This window comes from Podarcis vaucheri, assembly GCF_965113315.1.
Source record: "Podarcis vaucheri genome assembly, chromosome: 3".
In the NCBI taxonomy this organism is placed as follows: Eukaryota; Metazoa; Chordata; class Lepidosauria; order Squamata; family Lacertidae; genus Podarcis; species Podarcis vaucheri.
This window is the reverse complement of record NC_138761.1, coordinates 69,832,457-69,854,994: the sequence shown is the minus strand read 5'-3', so window position 1 is coordinate 69,854,994 and position 22,538 is coordinate 69,832,457. Positions and strand designations below refer to the sequence as shown.

The 22,538-nt window shown below is 40.7% G+C and overlaps 1 protein-coding gene across 4 annotated transcripts in view; it reads right to left on the bottom strand.

Annotated features, from left to right (window-relative positions):
* Positions 1-12,051: 12,051 nt before the first annotated feature.
* Positions 12,052-22,538, bottom strand: part of TBC1D32 (TBC1 domain family member 32) — a 70,894-nt gene continuing 60,407 nt past the window's right edge. For 3 of the 4 annotated variants that reach the window (XM_082216038.1, XM_082216039.1, XM_082216040.1), the window contains 5 exons: positions 21,611-21,726; positions 20,989-21,143; positions 19,155-19,295; positions 16,864-17,052; positions 12,052-12,775 (listed from right to left, as the gene is read on the bottom strand). In XM_082216038.1, coding sequence (XP_082072164.1) covers positions 12,656-12,775; positions 16,864-17,052; positions 19,155-19,295; positions 20,989-21,143; positions 21,611-21,726 — 721 coding nt within the window. In that variant the 3' untranslated portion in view covers positions 12,052-12,655. Of the gene's footprint in view, positions 12,776-16,863; positions 17,053-19,154; positions 19,296-20,971; positions 21,144-21,610; positions 21,727-22,538 lie in introns of those variants that run through there. The other variant, XR_014217805.1, reaches the window with a different exon arrangement.

Genomic DNA, 22,538 nt, shown 5'->3' with positions numbered 1-22,538 from the left:
AATGAATTTCCTAAGAGTGAATGAATGAATCCAAAGGCATCTAGACAGATGGCCTCTCTTTCCACTCACTTGCGGTCTTGGTACATAATTTACTGAAAAACACATGCCCTGCCAAAAAGTCAACTCTGTTCGAGTCCTGCTTTGCTGTGTATTCTAGCAAGAGATATTTCTGTTCTGTCGGTTTGGGACAATCAAAAGTGAAAGTCTGATGTTGTGTCTGAAGAGATGGGGTGATGTATACGAATGTGACTCTGTACAGCAGAGTTGGCAAATCTGCCTGGCTCTCCAGATGGACACCAACTCTCATCAGCCCCAGCCAATTTGGTCAATGATTTGGGATTATGTGAGTTGGTGTCTAACAACATCTGGAAGGCCACAGGTTAGTTACCCCTGCTGTAGTGACTGAAATTCAACTTCTAGACTTACTTGATTCCCTCTTAATAGGATGGGACTGAAGACTCTTTTGGAAAAAAGCGCTTTTGATTATTCAGTTCCTTCCTTATAGAAAGTGACATATCTGCAGATACCAGTGCAATCAAATGAAGTATAAAATCCTAAATGAACTGCTCCAAAGACTTGGGGTTGGGATCCACATAGCTGTGAGAAGCCCAAGGGTTGCCATACATCTGGAATTTCCCGGACATATCCGAAATACTGCAGTCAAAAGCAGTGTCTGGGTGGAAATCAGCTAAACGTTTCCTTCTGGGAAGGTAGAATCCAACAGTCTTCACTGAGCTTCACCCAGGAGCAACTATTTCCACTTGATTCTGATTTTGAATTCAAGAGACCAGGCTGTTATTTGGGCACCAGTTCCTTCAAAGATAAAGCTGGAGAAAAAGCAGAGGTTTCCCATGGTAAACCATCATTACTCCTTGAATTGGTCAAAAAGAAACCGGAGAACAGGCAAATGAGAAGAGGGGCAAATGATAAACAGAATATCTAAGTACAGGGGTTGGTAGGGTGCTTTCCTGTCAAGATGCCAAAGTGCAGTTGAAATGTTTGAGAAAAATTTTACGAGCTTTCGAGTTGCCCTTTTCAAGCCACAAGCAATGAATAGATGATTGCCTTGCTAAGCTGCTGTGTGATATTTCAGGATGCCTAATCTGCCCTAATGCAGAGACTCAATTAGTGTGACGCTTTATGAAAATAATGGACTCTAATTGTCTGCCATGGGTGCGTATCATGTGCAGCACACTCTCAGAGTGGTTATTTTCTGCAGCAGTCAGGCCAGGTATACACAAAAGGAAGGAAAGCCAGAGTCTTCATCATCACAGTGCAAAAGAGCAACTTGGAGGTGTCATTTTCTGCGTGCACAGCGGTGGCATTTTAATCAAACGGCAATGAGAATTAATTACGGTGCAACCCAACTATCTAATTGCTTCCCCAAAACAGGATTCTTGTAGTGTATGCTTCTCATGTTTCAAATAGGAACGCTTCCAACAGCCTCTCAATGGTGAAAAGACCAAACATACTGATGGTGCAGAGGAACTTAATCAACAAATACTGCTATCTTAACTCTGTACTTAGTCAAATAATTATTTTTGCTCGCCTTTCCCAAAATGCAGCTTTGGAAATGAAGCTGTTCTTTCCATTTCTTCTTTTTCCCCAGGTCATACTCCCATCAGTATGATCTCCACCCAGGGATGATGAGATCTGTGGTCCCACAATTATCTGGAGGGCCACAGGTTCCTGATCCCTGGCCTAGGCACCACTCAGGCGATGCCACCTTTGTAACTTAAGGTTACCAGACATCCCCGTTTCCCAGGGACAGTCCCCGGATTTACAAATCAGTCCCCTGACAAAACCCATCTATTTAGTAGGAAGTTGAAAAGTGTCCCCGGATTCACTGAAAAAAATCTGGTAACCTTATTTTAACTTGTTCCATCAATGGCATGGATGGGATTAATGGAGGGAGAATCAGTACAGTATGAATATGCATGGAACCAGAGCAACCAGGTATGTTGTATGAGCACAATGCGCAACCCCCCCATAGAACTATCTACATAGGTATGTCCCACAGATCATAGCCATTTCTCACTTTTATATTTGTGCAATTGGGGATGGATATTGGCATACAAAATACAGAATCTTCTTATGTACAAATAAAACCCGGGTCACATCACTTTAAAATGCTCAGAGGTGGGCTGTGGTACATTCCTAGTTGCCATTTCCAAGCATGTTAAAGAGCCCCAGCATGCCAAATTGATGGAGCGCCTACAGAGGTCTGTGATGCCACAATTATTGAATGCCCTCGCCAAAGAAGCTCGGCTGGAACCAACATCAGTAGCCTTTAAATGCCAGGCTAAACATTTCTGTATTTCCTCAAGCATTTTACAACTCGGTTTTTATTTCCATTCTTGAATCTGCTGCTTGTTAATGCTTTGGAATACTGTATATTTAGCTGGGTGGATTTTTTTATTTTTTTATAAACAATTATAACCTACTTTTCTTAGTTACAAAACAGAACACACAACAATCAGGTTGTAGTTTTAATTATTGTAAACCTACCCTGGAACTGATTCTGATGAAGGGTGCTACATCAATATTTCAAATTAAAATAAAATTATGGACAAGCCCACCCTATTTAGTAGTTGTGCATCCATAATGGGGTACAAAATGGGTACAGGGAAAATCTGACCCTTGATCTCTGTTTTCTAATGAGGTTTGGAGGAGGCAGTGCAATTGATCTGTCTTTTCAGATTTAAGAGACTTTGAAATAAACCATCCTATCTGTCAGGAAATTCAAGCCTTATCAGGAGAAACTGGCCACTCTCCAGGCACCCGGCTTGATCTCCTTGTTGACCTCCCTGTCTGCATTCCCGAGCAGGATCCAGGCTAGGTCACGATCGGTGATCCTCCTCATGCGTGAGAAGAACACACCACTCTTCCCTGCTCCCTGCTCCCCCCAGGGAGGGGAAAGAGATAGACAGAAATGTATTTACATGCCTTTATTTCTGTCTTTGCAGCATTACAGAGAAACGCGTCTGCTCTCTTCAAACTCCAACAGCAGAGAGACAAACTCCACCTCCTGTACTTCCTGTACAGGTCAAATTACACTCTGAGCTAATTCCAGTGCTCAGCACAGTGAATAGACTGTCCCTTTGTTCTCACGGTACAGTCCCCAACATTCCCATCATGTTTTGCTTTCCAGCCAGCTGCAGCTCGCTGCCGCATTGCTCCTTTTCCGTAACACTATCATCATTATAACTAACTTCCCAAAGGCTTTAGACTTAGTCAAAGTCCGGCAATTTAGAAATCATAAGGAGGCTTCCATGGCTCTCTGGCAGCTCCAGACAAATTCAGCCACAAATTGAATTATTTGTAGCCATGAACCGAGCATCATGGACAATTCAAGGCTGTGTGAGTGAGGTTTGGTTTTGTGCAGAGTTGTGCTGCTAGAGGGTGCTGCCAGATGTAAAATGGGTAAGGCAAAGGGTGTGACTTCACCTTTGGACAATAGGTTATAATGAAGACGAGCAGCAAAGTCAGTCCTCAGGGAATGTGCAGGCGACCTTGGAACGGACAGCTCATGGAAGAACCCCGACCAAACCTAAGAGGAGGCGTGTAGTGGTGATAGGGGATTCCCTACAGAGGGGAACAGAAGCAGTGATTTGTGGGCCTGACAAGATGTCTCGGGAAGTGTGCTGTCTCCCCGGGGCTAAGATCCAAGATGTAACTGAACAACTGCAAGGAATCATAAAACCCACTGACAAATACCCCTTCCTCTTGGTTCATGTGGGAACCAATGACACTGCAAGCAATAGCCTCCAGAAGATCAAAAGAGACTACGAGGCTCTCGGCAGGAAATTGAAGCAACTAAATGCACAAATTGTCATCTCATCTCTCCTCCCAGTTGAACGACGTGGCCCAGGGAGAGAGGGAAAAATAGTGGAAGTGAACAGCTGGCTTCGCAGATGGTGTAAACAGGAACTGTTTGGATTCTTAGATCACGGACTGCAGTTTCTTGAAGATGGACTTCTGGCAAGCGATGGGCTGCACCTCACAACGGTTGGGAGAAATGTTTTTGCCAAAAATCTCAGAAACCTCATCAGGAGGGCTTTAAACTGACTAATGTGGGGGAGGGAGACAGTGCTCCTGAAGGTAGGAGCCTATCAATTGATGAAGATGATCATCCAAATGTCATAGACCAAATGGAGCAAACAGCACGCAGACCTAGTGGTGGGAGGAAAAAATCCTTAAATAAGAGACACGGGGGAATGATTAATGGACTTCAATGTCTGTACACTAATGCGCAAAGCATGGGAAATAAACAAGATGAGCTTGAGCTCTTGGTACAGCAAACTAAATATGACATAATAGGCATCACTGAAACCTGGTGGGATAAGTCCCACGATTGGAATGTAATAATGGGGGGATACAATCTATTTCAGAGAAACAGACCAGACAAGAAAGGAGGAGGAGGAGTGGCGTTATATGTCAGGGATGTGTATACCTGTGAAGAGATCCAAGATTTAGAACCTCAAAGCCAAAGTGAGAGCATTTGGGTCAAAATTAAGGGAGAGAAGGATAACAGGGACCTCATTGTGGGAGTTTACTATAGATCCCCAAGCCAAACGGAGGACATAGATGATGCCTTCCTGGAACAGATGGCCAAGCATGCAAAAGGAAGGGAGATAGTAGTAATGGGGGACTTCAATTACCCGGATATTTGTTGGATGTCAAACTCAGCCAAGAGCATAAGGTCAAACAGATTCCTCACTGGCCTTGCAGACAACTTCATTGTCCAGAAAGTGGGAGAAGCAACAAGAGGAACAGTCATTTTAGATCTGGTCCTAACCAATGTTGATGATCTGGTTAGTGGGGTAGAAGTGGAAGGATCATTAGGCGCGAGTGATCATGCTCTTCTGAAGTTTACTATACAGCGGAAAGGAGCAGCCAAGCATACTAGGACTCAATTTCTTGACTTTAAGAAAGCCGACTTCATAAAACTTAGGGAAGTGCTGGGTGAGATCCCATGGACAGTAATACTAAAAGGAAAGGGAGTTCATGATGGCTGGGAGTTTGTTAAGAGGGAGATACTAAAAGCACGACGTCAGGCAATACCAATGAGACGGAAACATGGAAGGTGCCTAAAGAAGCCAGGGTGGCTATCTAAAGAACTTTTAACTGAGTTGAGATTAAAAAAGGATGTGTACAAAAAATGGAAAAGGGGGGAAACCACCAAAGAGGAATTCAAACAAATAGCCAGCATGTGTAGACACAAAATCAGAAAAGCTAAAGCACAGAATGAACTCAGGCTTGCTAGAGAGGTTAAAAGCAACAAAAAAGGCTTCTATGGGTATGTTCGTAGCAAAAGGAAGAACAAAGAAACAGTGGGGTCACTCAGAGGAGAAGATGGTGAAATGCAAACAGGGGACACAGAAAGGGCTGAACTCCTCAATGCCTTCTTTGCCTCAGTCTTCTCCGATAAGGAAAACAATGCCCGACCTGAAGAATTTGGAGCAAACGATTCAGCAAAGGAAACACAGCCCAGAATAACTAAGGAGATAGTACAAGAATACTTGGCCAGTTTAGATGTATTCAAGTCTCCAGGGCCAGATGAACTGCATCCAAGAGTATTAAAAGAACTGGCAGATGTGATCTCAGAACCACTGGCAGTCATCTTTGAGAATTCCTGGAGAACAGGCGAAGTCCCGGCAGACTGGAGGAGGGCAAATGTTGTCCCTATTTTCAAAAAGCGGAAAAGAGAGGACCCAAATAATTACCGCCCAGTCAGTCTGACATCAATACCAGGGAAGATTCTGGAGCAGATCATTAAGCAAACAGTCTGTGCGCACCTAGAAAGGAATGCTGTGATCACCAATAGTCAGCATGGATTTCTGAAACATAAGTCATGTCAGACTAACCTGATCTCGTTTTTTGACAGAATTACAAGCCTGGTAGATGAAGGGAACGCAGTGGATGTAGCCTACCTTGATTTCAGCAAGGCATTTGACAAGGTGCCCCATGATATTCTTGTAAAGAAACTGGTAAAATGCGGTCTTGACTATGCTGCCACTCAGTGGATTTGTAACTGGCTGACTGACCGAACCCAAAGAGTGCTCATCAATGGTTCCTCTTCATCCTGGAGAAGAGTGACTAGTGGGGTGCCACAGGGTTCTGTCTTGGGCCCGGTCTTATTCAACATCTTTATCAACGACTTGGATGATGGACTCAAGGGCATCCTGATCAAATTTGCAGATGACACCAAACTGGGAGGGGTGTCTAACACCCCAGAGGACAGGAGCACACTTCAAAACGACCTTGACAGATTAGAGAACTGGGCCAAAACAAACAAGATGAATTTTAACAGGGAGAAATGTAAAGTATTGCACTTGGGCAAAAAAAATGAGAGGCACAAATACAAGATGGGTGACACCTGGCTTGAGAGCAGTACATGTGAAAAGGATCTAGGAGTCTTGGTTGACCACAAACTTGACATGAGCCAACAGTGTGACGCGGCAGCTAAAAAAGCCAATGCAATTCTGGGATGCATCAATAGGAGTATAGCATCTAGATCAAGGGAAGTAATAGTGCCACTGTATTCTGCTCTGGTCAGACCTCACCTGGAGTACTGTGTCCAGTTCTGGGCACCACAATTCAAGAAGGACACTGACAAACTGGAACGTGTCCAGAGGAGGGCAACCAAAATGGTCAAAGGCCTGGAAACGATGCCTTATGAGGAACGGTTAAGGGAGCTGGGCATGTTTAGCCTGGAGAAGAGGAGGTTAAGGGGTGATATGATAGCCATGTTCAAATATATAAAAGGATGTCACATAGAGGAGGGAGAAAGGTTGTTTTCTGCTGCTCCAGAGAAGCGGACACGGAGCAATGGATCCAAACTACAAGAAAGAAGATTCCACCTAAACATTAGGAAGAACTTCCTGACAGTAAGAGCTGTTCGACAGTGGAATTTGCTGCCAAGGAGTATGGTGGAGTCTCCTACTTTGGAGGTCTTTAAGCAGAGGCTTGACAACCATATGTCAGGAGTGCTCTGATGGTGTTTCCTGCTTGGCAGGGGGTTGGACTCGATGGCCCTTGTGGTCTCTTCCAACTCTATGATTCTATGATTCTATGATTCTAAGTCACACCAAAGTCAGAGGTCTCTACAAACACAAATGGCCTAAACATATCTTCATCTCGGCAAGGAAGAGACATGATTAACGGTTTATTATTGTTTTTATTCATAAATCCATGACATCCCAACATCATTCAAAATATATGATACATTTTTTTTAACATAGCAATACAGTGTGCAACCTGTTAAAAGAGGAAATTCAGAAGCACATGAAATACATACTTGGCAATGACAATCATGGATTGCTTAGCTATCCAGGTGTCTTGGTAATAAATCTAATTTGTAATAAACCTCCCTGCCCTGCAAGAAGAGGTCCCACTTCCCTGCAAACTTGTCCCTCCTGCTTTCACCCCTCATTACTGTATGTCTTGTGTAAACGTTACAGCTGGGGTAAGAAACCAGACTTTGGGCCTCCATCCTTTCAACGAGAACTGCTTGGAGTACTTCCAATTTAGATTTACACCCTGCTCTTCCTTGCAAAGGAGCCCAGAGCAGCAAACAAGTGTTTTTAAAAAATAAAAAGACAGCATCTTACAAACAATTCCAATTCAGATGCAGACTAGGAAAGATGTCAGCTTAAAAAGCCTGGATGTAGTTTTTTGCAGCTCTTCAAGGCTGTGTCACTAGAGTAGAGCTGAAAACCAATCTTCTGCAGCATAGAAGCTGTTGGACATCGGCACCAGATGTTGTTGGACTCCCATCATGCCACTCCAATGGCCAGGCTGGTTAGGGCTGATAAGAGCTGGAGTCTAACAGCATTTGAAGGCCACCGTGTTGGGTATCCCTGTTCTACAGTCTCCCCCAAAAAGGATTCAGCTTGTAAATTTTTCTAGTCTTTAATTCACAAGGATTCAGTTCATGTCACACAATACCTTTGCCATGCCTTACAGTTTTAGCAGAGGCTTTAATAAAATAAAATTTAAAAAATAAATGGGTGGTGCTTACACTCTGCTCATACAGCTGCTTATCTCATTTGTTACCTTGGGGCCAAGGTGGTCCCCCCCTTTCTCTTACTGTGGGCTCCCCTACCAGGTTCACTATGCAGATCATGCTCTGGCAGAAAAGGACAGACACTAAACAGAAGCACTATGAAGGAAGACAAAGTCTCTTGAGCATCGCTTCCAGCTACACATTAGCTATTAAAGAGGCACTAGTCAAGATATCTCATAAGCATCACCCTGTGATATGGATTTGATTTGACCCAGATATTACACAAACCCATGAACCAGCAACGAACGGATGCATAAGCCAAGAGCTTATGTTAGAGCCACTCAAATGATTTCTAGAACCAGAGAGATTTCAGCCAGAAATTCCCTGGCTCCTTAGCTCCATATTTAATGACAAACTGCAAGGTTGAGAAATGTAAAAATTACCTTGCATCGATATTAAACGGCTTTTAAAACCGCAGGACACACAAGCACACAGTCCCTGGTACTCCAAGTAAACCTGGATAGGATTGCACTATAACCCGCTTGCCTGAAAGACCTAAGGGGAGTACCAGCATTTGAAAGCAACTGGCGCTACTCTGCAGTTCTTTATGTAGGATGTAGCACAGTAAAAGGAAGAAACATGGAAGGTGAAACCAAGTCTGCAATTATGAAAAGAACAAAACTAATCCGGATTGCAGACTGAACAAATAAGAACATAAGGAGAGGCCAGTTGCATCAGGCCAAAGGCTCATCTAGTCCCCCTCTGGTTGTTATACTGACCTGCCAGATGACTGTGGGAAACCGACAAGCAGGACCTGAATGAAAACAGTGTGGCGATGGAGCTTAATACAAATGCAACTGTCAGAGCCCTTTTGGTTTTGGGTGCTAAATACTAGTAAGTGCTACTGCTACAAATGCTTTTCATTCTGGACCAAAATATCCATTTGTGACATTGCTTTCTTTAAAAAGGTTTTCCTTGGCTCAAGTGTTTGCTGCAGCATGAAGTTAGATTGCAGTTATTACTCCCCATGGTGCTACTGCATCAGAAACTACAGGAGCACACTGCTGAAATATATAGGATGTCGAAGGTGGGTGTCTGATATTATCTGACTGTTCAGCCCTTCAATCCAAGTAGCAATGACTGCCGAAATGAGAAATGATGGCAAAGTTTTTCTCTGTGTTGAAATAAGTGCACATTATATATATATATATATATATATATATATATATATATATATATATATATATAACAAACAGAAAGTCTTTGATATCATTTTTCATTTCAGCAGTCATTGCTATTTGCTACACATATAAACAATCCTTATGTTCTTGCACCGCAATTTACGATTTAGCTCAAAAAAGTAAGAGTGCTTGCTTTAGTGGAAATTACAATGCTTGCAATTTGTGCCCTCTAGTTCTCTTCCTGTTATTTTACAGACACTGTACTTGGAGCAGGCTATTCATATCAGAATAGAAGCTGTCAACATGAATATTTATACATTAGAAACAGAGATTGGGGGAGAGAGAAAAGGTTCTTTTCAGATACATAGCGAGATGGACTCGGAAAGGCCACAGTATCTTCTTCTATTCCCAGACTTTCTATTATAAATTATGCTTTTAAAAAGCCACTACAGTGGATGCTTGGGTTGCGAACGTGATCCATGAGGGAGGCACATTCACAACCCGCAGCGCTGCGTCTGCGCACGTCGCGATTCGGTGCTTCTGCCCGTGCGTTAAGTACGAGCGCCGAAACCTGGAAGTAACCCGTTCCGGTACTTCCGGGTTTGGAGTGGTGCGCAACCCGAAAACACACAACCTGAAGCGTCTGTAACCCGAGGTATGACTGTATTTGTATTTATATTTAGCATCGTGTTATACTTTATTTATTTCTTTGGAGGGGGTTGACATTAGCTTATACTGAACAATCTGTGCTGCATTATCTGATCAGCTTAAACATCCAAAGAGAGCATTCCTCAGCTGCATTTTATAAAAGGTAGGCTCTCATTATCATCTTGAAATTTTTGAAAGGCATACTGGATAAAACAGTGCAATTTCCTCCCGTAACTTTACAAGCTTGGCTGTGTGTACTCAGCAATGGATAAAATCCAAATTTGCCAGAGTATGTTCCAAAAACATCTGGCTTTTGAGACCCACATAGTAAGTACCCTTACTATGTAAGACCCACAAGTAAGTACAAGATAAAATATTATGCATGCTTTGCATTATTCATTTTGCTTGTCAGACAATGCTGGACCCTATAGGCCCAACCCCCCCTCCCCCACCCAAGTATTGAACCCCAATAAGGTTTAGTAAGGCCCACCCTGGCACCTGCAATTTCAGCTGGCACTACCCCCAGTTTTGTTACAAAGCCCATCTTTGCAGCTCAAAGGGGCAACAAATTGCCCGTTAAAACATGAAAAAGAGCACCATTGGCTTTAGCCCTCTGTGTGTCCTTCTCTGTTCAAAAAGGAGCACGGCATGAATAAAACATGGTGGAATGTGACAATTGGAAATGGATGAGGCTTCTGCCTCTCATTTTCTGTCTTTCTCCTCCTGTACCCAATGAAGTCATCTTGCATCTCTCACTAGGACTGTGCCATTGCATAATTTACTTCGGCCTTGTGGCAATAATTTTTTTTGAAAAAAAGTGAAGCTGTTCTTGGGCACACCATTTTTAACTTGGAATAAATAAGTGAAAATGGAGAAGGTGAGGATTTCCAACTCCAGGACCCATCAGACTGCATTTGGCAATATAATACTTGTAGCTTTCCTATAATGTATGTATCTTGGGGGGTGCCTTTAGAGATTTTGTTAAACTTATATTTGCATTAGTTGTTGCAAAATATATGACGAACAAACTCTAGAATTGGGATTCCGACTCAAACCAAATCAGGCAGTTGCTTTGGAATAAGGATGTGATGAATTGGCTTTGAACCCAATTTTGTGGTTGGTGTACACCCCTAATATAAACACCAAACTATACCCAAGGCTATAGCTTGATAAACAAAGCAAGTTAACAATGATACAATTATTTCTCCCAAGACCTTATTTGTTACCTTTTTATGAAGTTGCACCATAAAGCATAAATATATGACAAGCACATAAACTGCCCTAATAACTTGGAGGGCCACAGTATAGGCCTTACTAATAAACATATATACAGGTGACTCCCCATTTATGCGGGGGTTATGTTCCCAACCCTCCCATATGCGAAATCACCTAAAATGGGATGTTGCCTGTATCAGCTCAGCTGATGCATGGGTAAGAGCCTCCCTATTCATCAGCTGTGGGAGAACCAAACTGTTCCTCTACTCATGTGCACATTACTCCACTTCTGGTCCACATCATCTGCGTCAGAGATGCATTGTTCCTCAGGCTCGCACATGCAAGCAGAGGGTCAGCTCTGCTCTCTCACAGCTGACAGGTGGGGAAGCAGCTGTTTCTGTGCTACCCTGAAAATCAGCTGTTAGGCAGGAAGGACTCATGCTCACAAGGAGATCCTCCCCAGAGCCTTAAGAGGACATCCTATTCAGGCTCCGGGAAGGGTCTCCTGACAAGCCAGGACGCCTCTCCAGGGTGTCCCCCATTTCCAGAATCCACTTCTGAGATCCTGGCACCACGTGTGTTTGTGGTCACATGTAAACAGAGCACGTGCAGATGGGGAGTTGTCTGTACTCCAAAAGAAATCACTGAGTTTAAATTCAGCATGCCAGCCAAAACTGTTCACCATTACACAGGAATGTACATTTCAGAATTTTGTGATCATGTCTGGGTAAAATTCAGTCAAATTTAAGCACTTTTAAAGTCCCAGTGATTTCAGTTTTTTGATGTTTAACTTGTTAATTAATACATATACCTAATTTGTGTGCACCATATAAGATGCTCACAAACATGTAATACATTGGAGAAGCCTGCAGACAGTTTAACTCCAGATCAATTGGAAATATTATTAGCAATGCTCATACACACAACCTCAAAACTGACCTCCTCGCTTTCCATTTTAGCATAACAGAGAAGTCACAAAAACACAATAAATACTGCATATTATCATAACAGGAAGTTTAATTTGTTCAGCTCATCAAAACGTCAAGGTTTTAGTGTACATTGTTAAAAAAACAACTACAATTCTACTGCAGACTAAGATACTCAGAATGGAGAATCTTCAAGGATGTTCTGTTTCCTGACCTTCGAAGGTCAATCTTGCTACATTCAAGGAAGTAGCTCTGCCTTTATTTATCAATATTAAGTAAGGCTGGGTTTTCAGAATGGGGATTCATATTACTGTCTTTTATTGGCAAACTTGTATGCAATTTAGAAATTTAAGGTAGATGTTGAAGAGAAGCAAAGTTTAATAGTATGGAAATCACTCCAAGAAAATATAAGCAGGACATTTAAGTAATTCAAGGGCAGGTTCTGAAGCCAAGTGTAAACAAGGCTATGGTGCATGGCTAGAAAAACACATTATTTTTCAGATGAACCAATTTAGAGGATGTCTTGTGAAAGCGGAATGCTGAAAAGCCTTATTATTGATTTGGCAGTATGTACTTTTAGAATGAATGCATTTTTATAGAGAAGTATATAAAACAAATAATCAGTGTCCTTTTAAGAACGTAACTAAAATTTGAAATGAGAGGCTCATTTGCTTGATCTATGTGTTCTGCACTCTAATGTTCTTCATGTCTCTTAGCAGCACTGGTCTGTAGGTTAGAGCCAAGTTTTCCATGTATTTGAAATAATCACTCACTTGAAATCCATGAAGTGCTTCTTCCTGCACATTGCACAAAAGCAAAGTATTAGCCAGGGGGGAAATGATGGATATTAACATTTGAGGCTTTCCCAAGAGGCAACTTGTTTTATTTTTTCATCCCATTTAGAAATTTGTTCTGTTTCCATTGTAATACACAGATACTGCATTATGACAAAAGTGAAAAATAGACACATCCGTTTCTATACAATGGTGTCTAATGACATATTTACTAGCGGAATTAATAAAGCAAAATGAGGATTTCAAACTTTACATATTTCTTAGCTGTATCAGTATACATAATTTGAAGTATAAAATAAGCTACAATTTATCAGTAGCCCTAGTTAAAATAAATTACTGTTTAATGTAAATGAGCAGTGTGTTATTTCATGCTGCTCCAAACTTCCCAATTTGCTTCAACCTGGTCCTACCGCCACCACACAGCAAGAAAAGCAGCTATGACACTGGTCTCATTGTTCATTTGTCTCCAAATAAAGAACAAATGGAAGCCTATGTTTGTTCTTAGTTTACTGCTTATAGTTTGGAAATAAACAAGCCACAAGCCTGATGCAGACAAGGTAACCTGAGATTTGTTTCCTCAGCACAGGAGTGGCATGCTGCTCTATCACACTGAACCATCATTTATTTTAACTATGGTTTACTGTGACGTGCATACTTGGCCAACTAACATTGCCTTGTCCCATACCCTTTGTTTGCAGTTGCATGCCATGTCCTATTTTGTTTCTGACAAACTAAACCAACCATCTTGTTAGAAGGTTAGCACTAGCTGCATTATGAACGGTACATTTTGAATGTCTTTTAAAATAAGATAATTGGGAATTAACCCAAGGACAGACAAGTTTAATTATTATTATTTTAAATTTCTGTACAGGGCAGTTTATGATAGAAAAACACAAACATGAATAACATAGTAACAAATAAAAACAATAACACCCCACAACAGAATTTAAAAGGGCATAGATGGTTTAAGGCCTGGGTGAAGAGGAATGCCTTTGCACTGATTTGCTATTGAGGGATAAGGAACTGCAGACTTTTGTTCCCCCAGCTCCTACCACAATGCTGGCAAGAGCTGGAGAAGGATATTTTCCAAAGCTATCCACTGTTAAAGTAATCTTAGGGACATGGTAAAACTTTGCAAGGTGCAGAGCATCGGTGAAGTCGGTAGTTCTAAACAGAAGTGGTTGTGAATTCCTCTACAAAACAACAGCAAGTGTTGCAGATGTTAATATTTGCATCTCATTTGCAGCAACTGTAGCATTAATAGCTAGTAGACACTGGGGAGAATAAGTAAGTTTTTAGTATACACTGAAATCAATGCTTTGTCAGTGCTTCCCTTAACCTAGAGGCAAGTTTAGTTGTTACTTTGAGTGCTGTGTAAACCATATGGAAATACAAGATGAGGATTTTACTGCCTTTCCACATTAAGGTTTTGATGGGGGAAAAGTAATTCAGATACTGTTTTGTTTGTCAATAATTGTGTGCATACCTGTATGATGGTTACTAGATGCTTCAAATCATCTATCTAAAATTGCATATTATATATTATGTCACTGTGCAAAAAAAGTGAAACACTTGGTTGGAGTATTATGGGCCACCAGAAACCTCACATACTGTAATGGAGGATAGTGGTTTTGTTAGAGAATCTGCCACTTTTATCCATATATATTATTATAAAGTAATTACATGACAAAGAGCAGCTGGCTCTTCTTGAAAGTCAGCATCAGAAAAATCGGGATAAGAAAATGCCCACATAGACTTTTGAGGTGTGGGTGGGTAGGAGAGAAGGAGGAAAAGGTGACCTGACGGTCCCACAATCCTAGCTACAACTAAATACTGACTTTTAGTATCAATGGGATGAGTAATTAGAAATTATTTGCTTTATGAAGCAGTTAATAAGGCTTTTATTGGAGAGATTTGCAGTCAATTGTCTCAGCCTACTAGCAAGGGAAATCCATGTGCAGAAAAAACCTACCACGTAATAACCAACATGGATGCAGATGTTCGTCTGTATTACAATGCACACCTGAGTTCCATTAAACTGGCTTGTGCATTTGATGTAAATAGGTTTGTACATTCTTATATGTAGCCACAAACTGTTGCACAAAGCTTCAAGTAGACAGTGTCCTCTTAATTAGAGTTTCCATTTTAATGATGCACTGCTTTGTGTACTTAGTACTGTGTTTCCTTCAAACAATGTATTGTATTCTAAGGGTGTAATTTACAACCAATTAAGTCCAGAGTATTCTAGTTAAAATTAAACTGGAATCAGATATGGTGGATTTCTTTTCCAAAATCTGCCAAGTCAAGCCTAGTTATTAAAGTCTAGTTAGGACAATTTGACAGAGAGTGTAAATTAAAATCGTGTTATTTCCTCAAAAAACATTTATTTTTCTCTTTTATAAAAATACAGCAAACCCCATGATTCCTTATAAAATGTGTTCAGCACACTTTTAATGAGAGTTTCATAATTTTTGACCTATTATTTGGCCTCTGTATCTTAAGAACTATTTAATCATGATGGCCTGTCATCAGATGTTAAGATGAATTTTATTACGAGGAAGAATAGCTCTGGTGTGTTGTCTCCTGCTATATAATGAGGACTACAGATCTGTCATGCTATTTTAAAATGAATGTCAAAGATTTTAAATTAAAAGTATATTTTGGGAATCACATTATACAAAATGGCTGTTATAGACAGGCAGCAGCTAATGGCATGTTTAAACAATTAACTTGATATTTCTTATTTTAAAAGTATTATCCAGTCTAGAACGATATATTCAGCTTTGATTCTAAAGTTATGTATATCAAACAGGGTTTATTAAAGTTAATATATATAATGCCTGAAGCAACTCTTTTCATACAGAGAATTCTACTTTGGAGTTTTCGTTTGTGCATTCTTAGAAAAGGTAAAGACAGATATGAAACTTAAATAGAAAAGCAGCTTTCAGAAAATATTAACTCATTTAACTTCATCTTTAAAATTTATATCCCTACCTCTTTGCCCAAAGACTTGGGGGCAGGGGACAACAATAAATACATAATTAATGTTAAAACAAAACAATAATAGTAGAATAAAAACAGTCTGCCTAGGTGTCAGTCTACATTTAAAGAAGGTCTTTAGCTGAGTCCTAAACCTGAATGACGTCAGCACCTGCCCAATGTCTGGCAGAAGTGCTTTCCGCAACTGGGGTGCTACTACTGAGAAGGCCCTCAGATGGGTTATAAAGTCCCAAACTATTCTCAATGATGGAACCATCAGAAAGCTCTCCCTAACAGATTTCAACTCACAGGCAGGTTGAAATGGGGAGAGGCAATAGGGATAAGGAAAAATATATATTCTGACCACCTAAATTAGTTACCAGAACATGCAAAGCACTGACATAGTTACCTTCTCAATGACCATTCATCCAGCTTTGAATTAACTCAGGTTTGCCAAAAGCTCATTTCTAGTTCTGAAATTCTTCACTGAGTTTTCTGAGTTAATACAGCCGCTACACTTATGAGGAGACAGGACTGTCATGGATACTTTAGCTGAGATTTGTGCATTGCAGGGGGTTAGATTAAATGACCCCTGTGGTCCCTTCCAACTCTACAATCCTGGTTCTAATAAAAGGCAGCTACTGTTTCTGCAGAGTAATGTAAAGCTTAGAAATAAACAAATCTATAGGTTAAAAATGTTAAGAACAGCCCTGCTGGATCAGATAAAAAAATCAATCTAGTCCAGCATTCTGTTCCAACAGGGTTCAGCCAAATCTCCCTGGAAATATCACAAGCAAAGTATTTTGCTCAAAGTCCATCAAGGATATGGCATTCTGTAAAAGAGAATGACATATCAAGATCAGGCTCATCACCAATTCCCAGTGAACAAACAAGGAAGAATCTATTTCATATACATTTGGCATATGCATTTGTTTTCTTTAAAGGATTACAGAAAGGACATTTTCCTTTGTCACTAAGTAAAGCTACGAAGAAAACAGACTGAAAACAAACACATATTCAAAGAATAATTTGTTAAGTTTTTCTAAAAACTTGACATCAAATCTTCAACACTGTTCTATTATTCTAAGTCATGAAGATAAAGAAGAAATTACTTTAAGAAAAACTTGGAGATCCTGAGTCTGCGTATGCTGAAGAATTTCTTGCTGTAGATGCTTGAATACAGATATACACATATAAATCTGATAATCTGGGCCAAGAAAAATACAAATGGCAATGTAATGGCAGATCTCGCTCCAGTCCAAGTAATTCCAGAAACACTGAGTCAACCATTGTTGACAGATCTAGGAAAAAAACAATAATCCAATTCATCACTTCCAACAGCAACTGTTCCACATAATGCATCCAGCTCTATATACTCCATTCTGAGGTCCCTTGCAATTGTCAGCCACCATAATTTACAACAGAAATCCACCCCCCACTCCCCGCTCTTAGTCATGTGGGGGGGGGTAGCACACCCTGTTTCGCCACTGGAAGTGAAATGTTTTTCCCTGGAGGTTCCCAGAGCTCACTGAAAACCTGAATCACTGCCACTAGTAAGGGCTTGTCTGGGAAGGCAGCACTTCCGTTTGTAAAAGCAACTAAAGCTCTAGACCACGTCCCCTATGCTAGGGGGAGGCATCTTTTCTCAAAGAATTTGAACTAAAAAGGAATGAGGGAGGTGTGTCATATCATCATCTCCCAATTAGTCATTTGCACTGCATCTTCTTTCTGGCAATCATGGGCATAAACAAGTTTCCACCTTAGTGTAGCATCATTAAAAACCTGGAAGAAGAATTGCTACATGAAGGAGTTTTCTAGTGAAGAATGTCACAAACAGTAGTACTTTGGTTTTGTTTAATGTGTTTGTATTTAGCAGAAGAGGAGCTCTCCAACTTTTTAATAAATCTGACATTCTGTTATTAAACTGATTATGAAAAACAAAATTAGAATAACTGTTCTTTTTGTTGATCTCTACCAGGGCTTGCCGATCGAAAGGTCGGCGGTTCGAATCCCCGCGGCGGGGTGCGCTCCCGCTGCTCGGTCCCAGCGCCTGCCAACCTAGCAGTTCGAAAGCACCCCCGGGGGCAAGTAGATAAATAGGTACCGCTTACCAGCGGGAAGGTAAACGGCGTTCCGTGTGCGGCTCTGGCTCACCAGAGCAGCGTTGTCACGCTGGCCACGTGACCCGGAAGTGTCTCCGGACAGCGCTGGCCCCCGGCCTCTAGATGTGAGATGGGCGCACAAACCCCAGAGTCTGTCAAGACTGGCCCGTTCGGGCAGGGGTACCTTTACCTTTACCTTACCACGACAATTTCATTTAGCTGTGAACTTATGAATCTTGTGTTAATCAGCCTGTAAATATTTACAAAAGTAAATCAGGCAAAAGTACTAATTTGATTGCAAAAGATAAGGTTTAAAACAGATTTAAGCTTGCTTCATTTGTAATCCAACAGTGACAATGGACTGGAACCAGACTTTTTCTTTTTGTGGACAGCTTCTAATCCAACAGAGAAAACCATTTGTTGTTGAGTCCCCCCTATACTCTATGACTCCAGAAAAACTTACCTAGAGGATTAAGGATCCCTTGGAAGGTAGCACTGGGAATTTTGAGGAATGGAAAAATCACTCCTCCTCTTTCCTGGGAGTGTCCTGAGCAGAATTCTGCTTAGGGAATCCAGCAGGAGCAAACTCTGAATCTATCCCAATTAGTGTTTAGACAGCAAAATTACTTTTGCTCTTTTCACTTAAAATTATGGTGTAAGAGCTGGCATCTAATACACTGCCCAATTCTATGTATTTTCATTCAGAGGCAAGTCTCATTGTTATTCCTAAGCATTCAAATACTTTCAGCCTTATTGTAGAAACTGTACAATAAATAGTACATATCAGCAAAACAAACTGTTTTTTATTGCAGTAGCAATAATTCATTTTTTTGGTCTCACCTGTATAACTTGATTTCAAGTATGGTTATGAAGAACTACCAGACAAAAGCAATTCAATTTCAAAAAGCTCTCTCTTTCTACAATTCCCAGCTGACTATTCATTAGCAGTAAATATAATTTATAGTTAACTCTGCCCACTGCTGTGCATTTAAGGGTCTGACAAAGCTATTCTTTTTACCACTATGCTTTTTAAGAGAAAAAGAAAAATCTTCCTTCCTGTGAATTTCTTTTCAGAGTTGCTTCAACATGAAATGATTTAGTGGAAGTCCTACCCAGCTGGAATCTTGTCTTAATTTCCCTGTAAGCCTCATTTAACTTAATGAGGCTTACTTCTGAGTAAACACCTAAGGGGCTGCACCATAGAAGAGGAAAGTGCTTTGGCTTCAGTTTTGCAGTCTCCTTTTCACTGACAGTCAAGGCAACCATTTTTTAAAAAAACAAATTGGAATATTTTTTATTACCTGTGACGACGTAAAACCAGACATATGGAACGCAGAAAAGACTATGGGTAACTCAGCCTTCAGCAACATCTCAACATAATGTGCACTGCAAAAATAGATTGGATGGATCCCAGACGCTGCTGTGTCAACTGGCAGGTGAATCTGGTCAATGAAGCAACAATACCCAAAAGGATCCTTATTATACAGCTTTTCAAAGGTCTCCCTTCAAAAAAGATGTCACCTTTCCTCTGCCCATTCATTATCCACATGCAGAATAGAACAGTGATCGCTTTTCCTAATTTATGTCTATGTTTATTTGCTCCCAACACAACTAGAAAAAAAAGTAGCCAGTAACATTTACCATTGCTTTGGGAGCAATGGGAAGAAAGGACTTCCTGCTTCCCCCTTCCCTCCACAGCCCCCTGATAATCTGGTCCTGAAGGCTGCCCCCCCCCCCCCGGAATATGGGACATAAGTGATGGGAGCTGCAGATGGATGGTGGAACTGGCAAAAACTGCATGTCCCTATTAAATGAATGGAGAAGCGCCTTAAGATCCAAGTCACAGTCCTTGCCAGGGCCAGACATTTGGCTGTCTTCAAGCAGCTGCATTGCACATTCCAAAATGTGTGTTTCAGGATCCCTTGGAGTGTTGTCGAAGGTGTTGCAGCACACCTCTAATGCTGGACTGCTTCACAGAAACCAAGAGCTGCACACTAGCAAGAGCTGTGGCTCTTCAATGAATCCTGGCATGCACAGAATTCCTTGGTGCCTAACAGAAGCATTTCAGTTCCAAGTGGACTGCTTGGGGTCTTTCTGCTGACCTACCTTTTGCAAGGAGAGGTTTACTATCTCTAAAAAGTAGTGTACAGGAAAGCCTGTTCTTGCCAGAAACTCCATGAATCGAATGACAGCCTGCTTGGCTTAAACTGTGTTTATGACATTTAACTGCTAATTTGAGTGCTTTGTTACCAGTGTTAACAATATGATTTGGCTTGTGGCTTCCCTACTAGATGTGAACCATTGCTTTGACCTCTAATGGCCTTAGAAACAAACGGGCATCAACTGTGCAAGCGTCGAGGAAGTTCCAGAATATGATTTGGAATTGTCACATGTCCATAATGTTCATGAGTAGCACTTCTTGATCATGCCCTACACTATTTCTTAAACTCTTTTTCAAATCATAGTCCCTCTTGTCATATGGCTTTATTATTTTGGGGTGCTGACATGTCTCAAGTGGGGAGCCACACTTGCCCTGTTTGCTCAGTTTTCTAGTATGTGGAAGTTTATGTTAGTAGGAGTAAAAAATTAAACATACAAGTTTTCATTTAATTCTGTGATTGTTTATGTTAAAGGAAACATGTATAAATATCTGAGATGCTAAAATAGTGAGGCTCTGACTAGCAGTGACAATGCAAGCTGGCTTACTTTTTTTCCCTTATCCAAAATTGCTACTTTGTATCATTTAATGATTTTATAATAAAACAAAAGCTACTAATCTAAAGCATGAGCTTGCACATAGCAATAATAATAAAAAGGCCATTCAATAGTTCTATCTGCCTCCACACAGAATTTAACACTACTAATAAAGCGAATTTTATGTCTCACTTTAAAATTCAATAACACCACCACTGCTATCTGTCTACCTGTTTTTTCCCTGGTTCCAGCAACCATTTGAGCAGATGAGATGTCAAATCCATATTTTTCTGAGAGAAATTTTGCAGGGCAAGCATTTGGTTAAAAAAACCTTTAAGTAACTGCATTGTGTTCTGTTTATCAACAACTTTGGAAATATTAAATTTCATTTAAAATGTTCAGAGCAATCTTGTCAAGATGAAACCTTTTTTGAAGTCTTACAGAACTGTGCAGCCGTGGTATCCAAAGGAATGCTGACACAAGAAGCCGGGAAAACTGGTGAAGAAAATTTAATGTTTTTTCCCTGTCTCCCATCATTATTAGAAATACAGAAGATGCAAACCAATCAAAGCCGACGTATCCTCCCTGCAAACCACCTGTTGGAACGTTCAGGAAATCCAAGGGCTTGTTGTTAAATGCAGAAAAACCCTGCCATCGAAAACACATCTATTAGTAGACCATTATTAGAAAAGGATCAGGCCTAGATACCAAATCCAGAGACTTAAGGGTATTCACATGCATCATGTACAAAGTACACCCCTTTCATTGCAATTGTGAATGCAAATCTGTAACTGTGGGATGTCTGTGGATCTGCTTTCTACACTGGAGTAAGTGGGGAAACCACTGTAGATTTTAAAAAAACTGGGCAGAAATAGAAACTTAGATGGGAGAGCATCTGCTCTGGAAAATATGCCTGTTGAGAAAGGAAAATGTTATGAAGTTCCTGCCTATATGGCACAAATCTTTGTGCCATCTTAAATAATTCAAGAAGGCATCTTAAAAATTATTTTGACAGTTATACCAACAAAAGACTTGGTGATGTTTATATTATGAGAAAGGATACGCAACGATGTCGTTAGAACTGCCTGTTGTCCTTTCAAAAAATTTTCACAGTGCATTATTACATGGCATAGATCATCTTCGGCATTCTCTCTCAGCAGGTTCAAATGTTTACCATAACTAAACAAAAAAAAAAAATTAACTTAACTAGAAGCTATACACATTTTCATTTACTTATTTCATTACGGAAAAGAGCACACCAGACATTAATGTGAGTGATTTGTAGCCAATTGGCAGAAGCCTTAATCCACATCATATTTATAGGCAATCTATACTGGGAAAACATGTCTGCAGCTGTTTCTTTCTTTTAAACCTTGCTACTTTATTTAAGATGCATAACATTACACATAAAATAATAATCTGAATACAGAGAGCTCATGGAAGGGCTTGATACAAACCCAACAATATTTGTGACTCCTTCTTCAAACAGCTGAAGTCCATCACCACCACCCATGGCACATCATAAACTGCATTTGAAAGTCCCTCATTCCCAGATTAAAGAGTTTTCCATGTGGCTTAGATGCCTGGTCTTCAAAAGAAAGCACTCTAAAGGCCCCTTGGGTTTGTGGTACTAGTTTAACGGTTCTTTGAATCCTGGCCTGACCTCTCTCTCCATATAAAGCACAGTCTGCCACTTAAATGAGACCGCTGGTTAATTTCTGCGTGAAATGTATAATGGATTAAGGCACTGATTTGACAAAATTATGCTCTTTCTGTTAAAGATGTTGCAACTGCATGCAAAAAATGATGTAGTTACTCAGATATTGCTGTTCCACTAATGTAAACAAATAATCCCAAACCTTCCTTATGCCCAGCTCCAACCAAAGTTGATGGTGGTTTTGCTGGGGATGTAGGAGCTGGGCGTGAAGCCTCAAGCTAGGTGCAGGAAGGTACAAAAAGTATATTAAATACACATCAGATTACATGTTCCC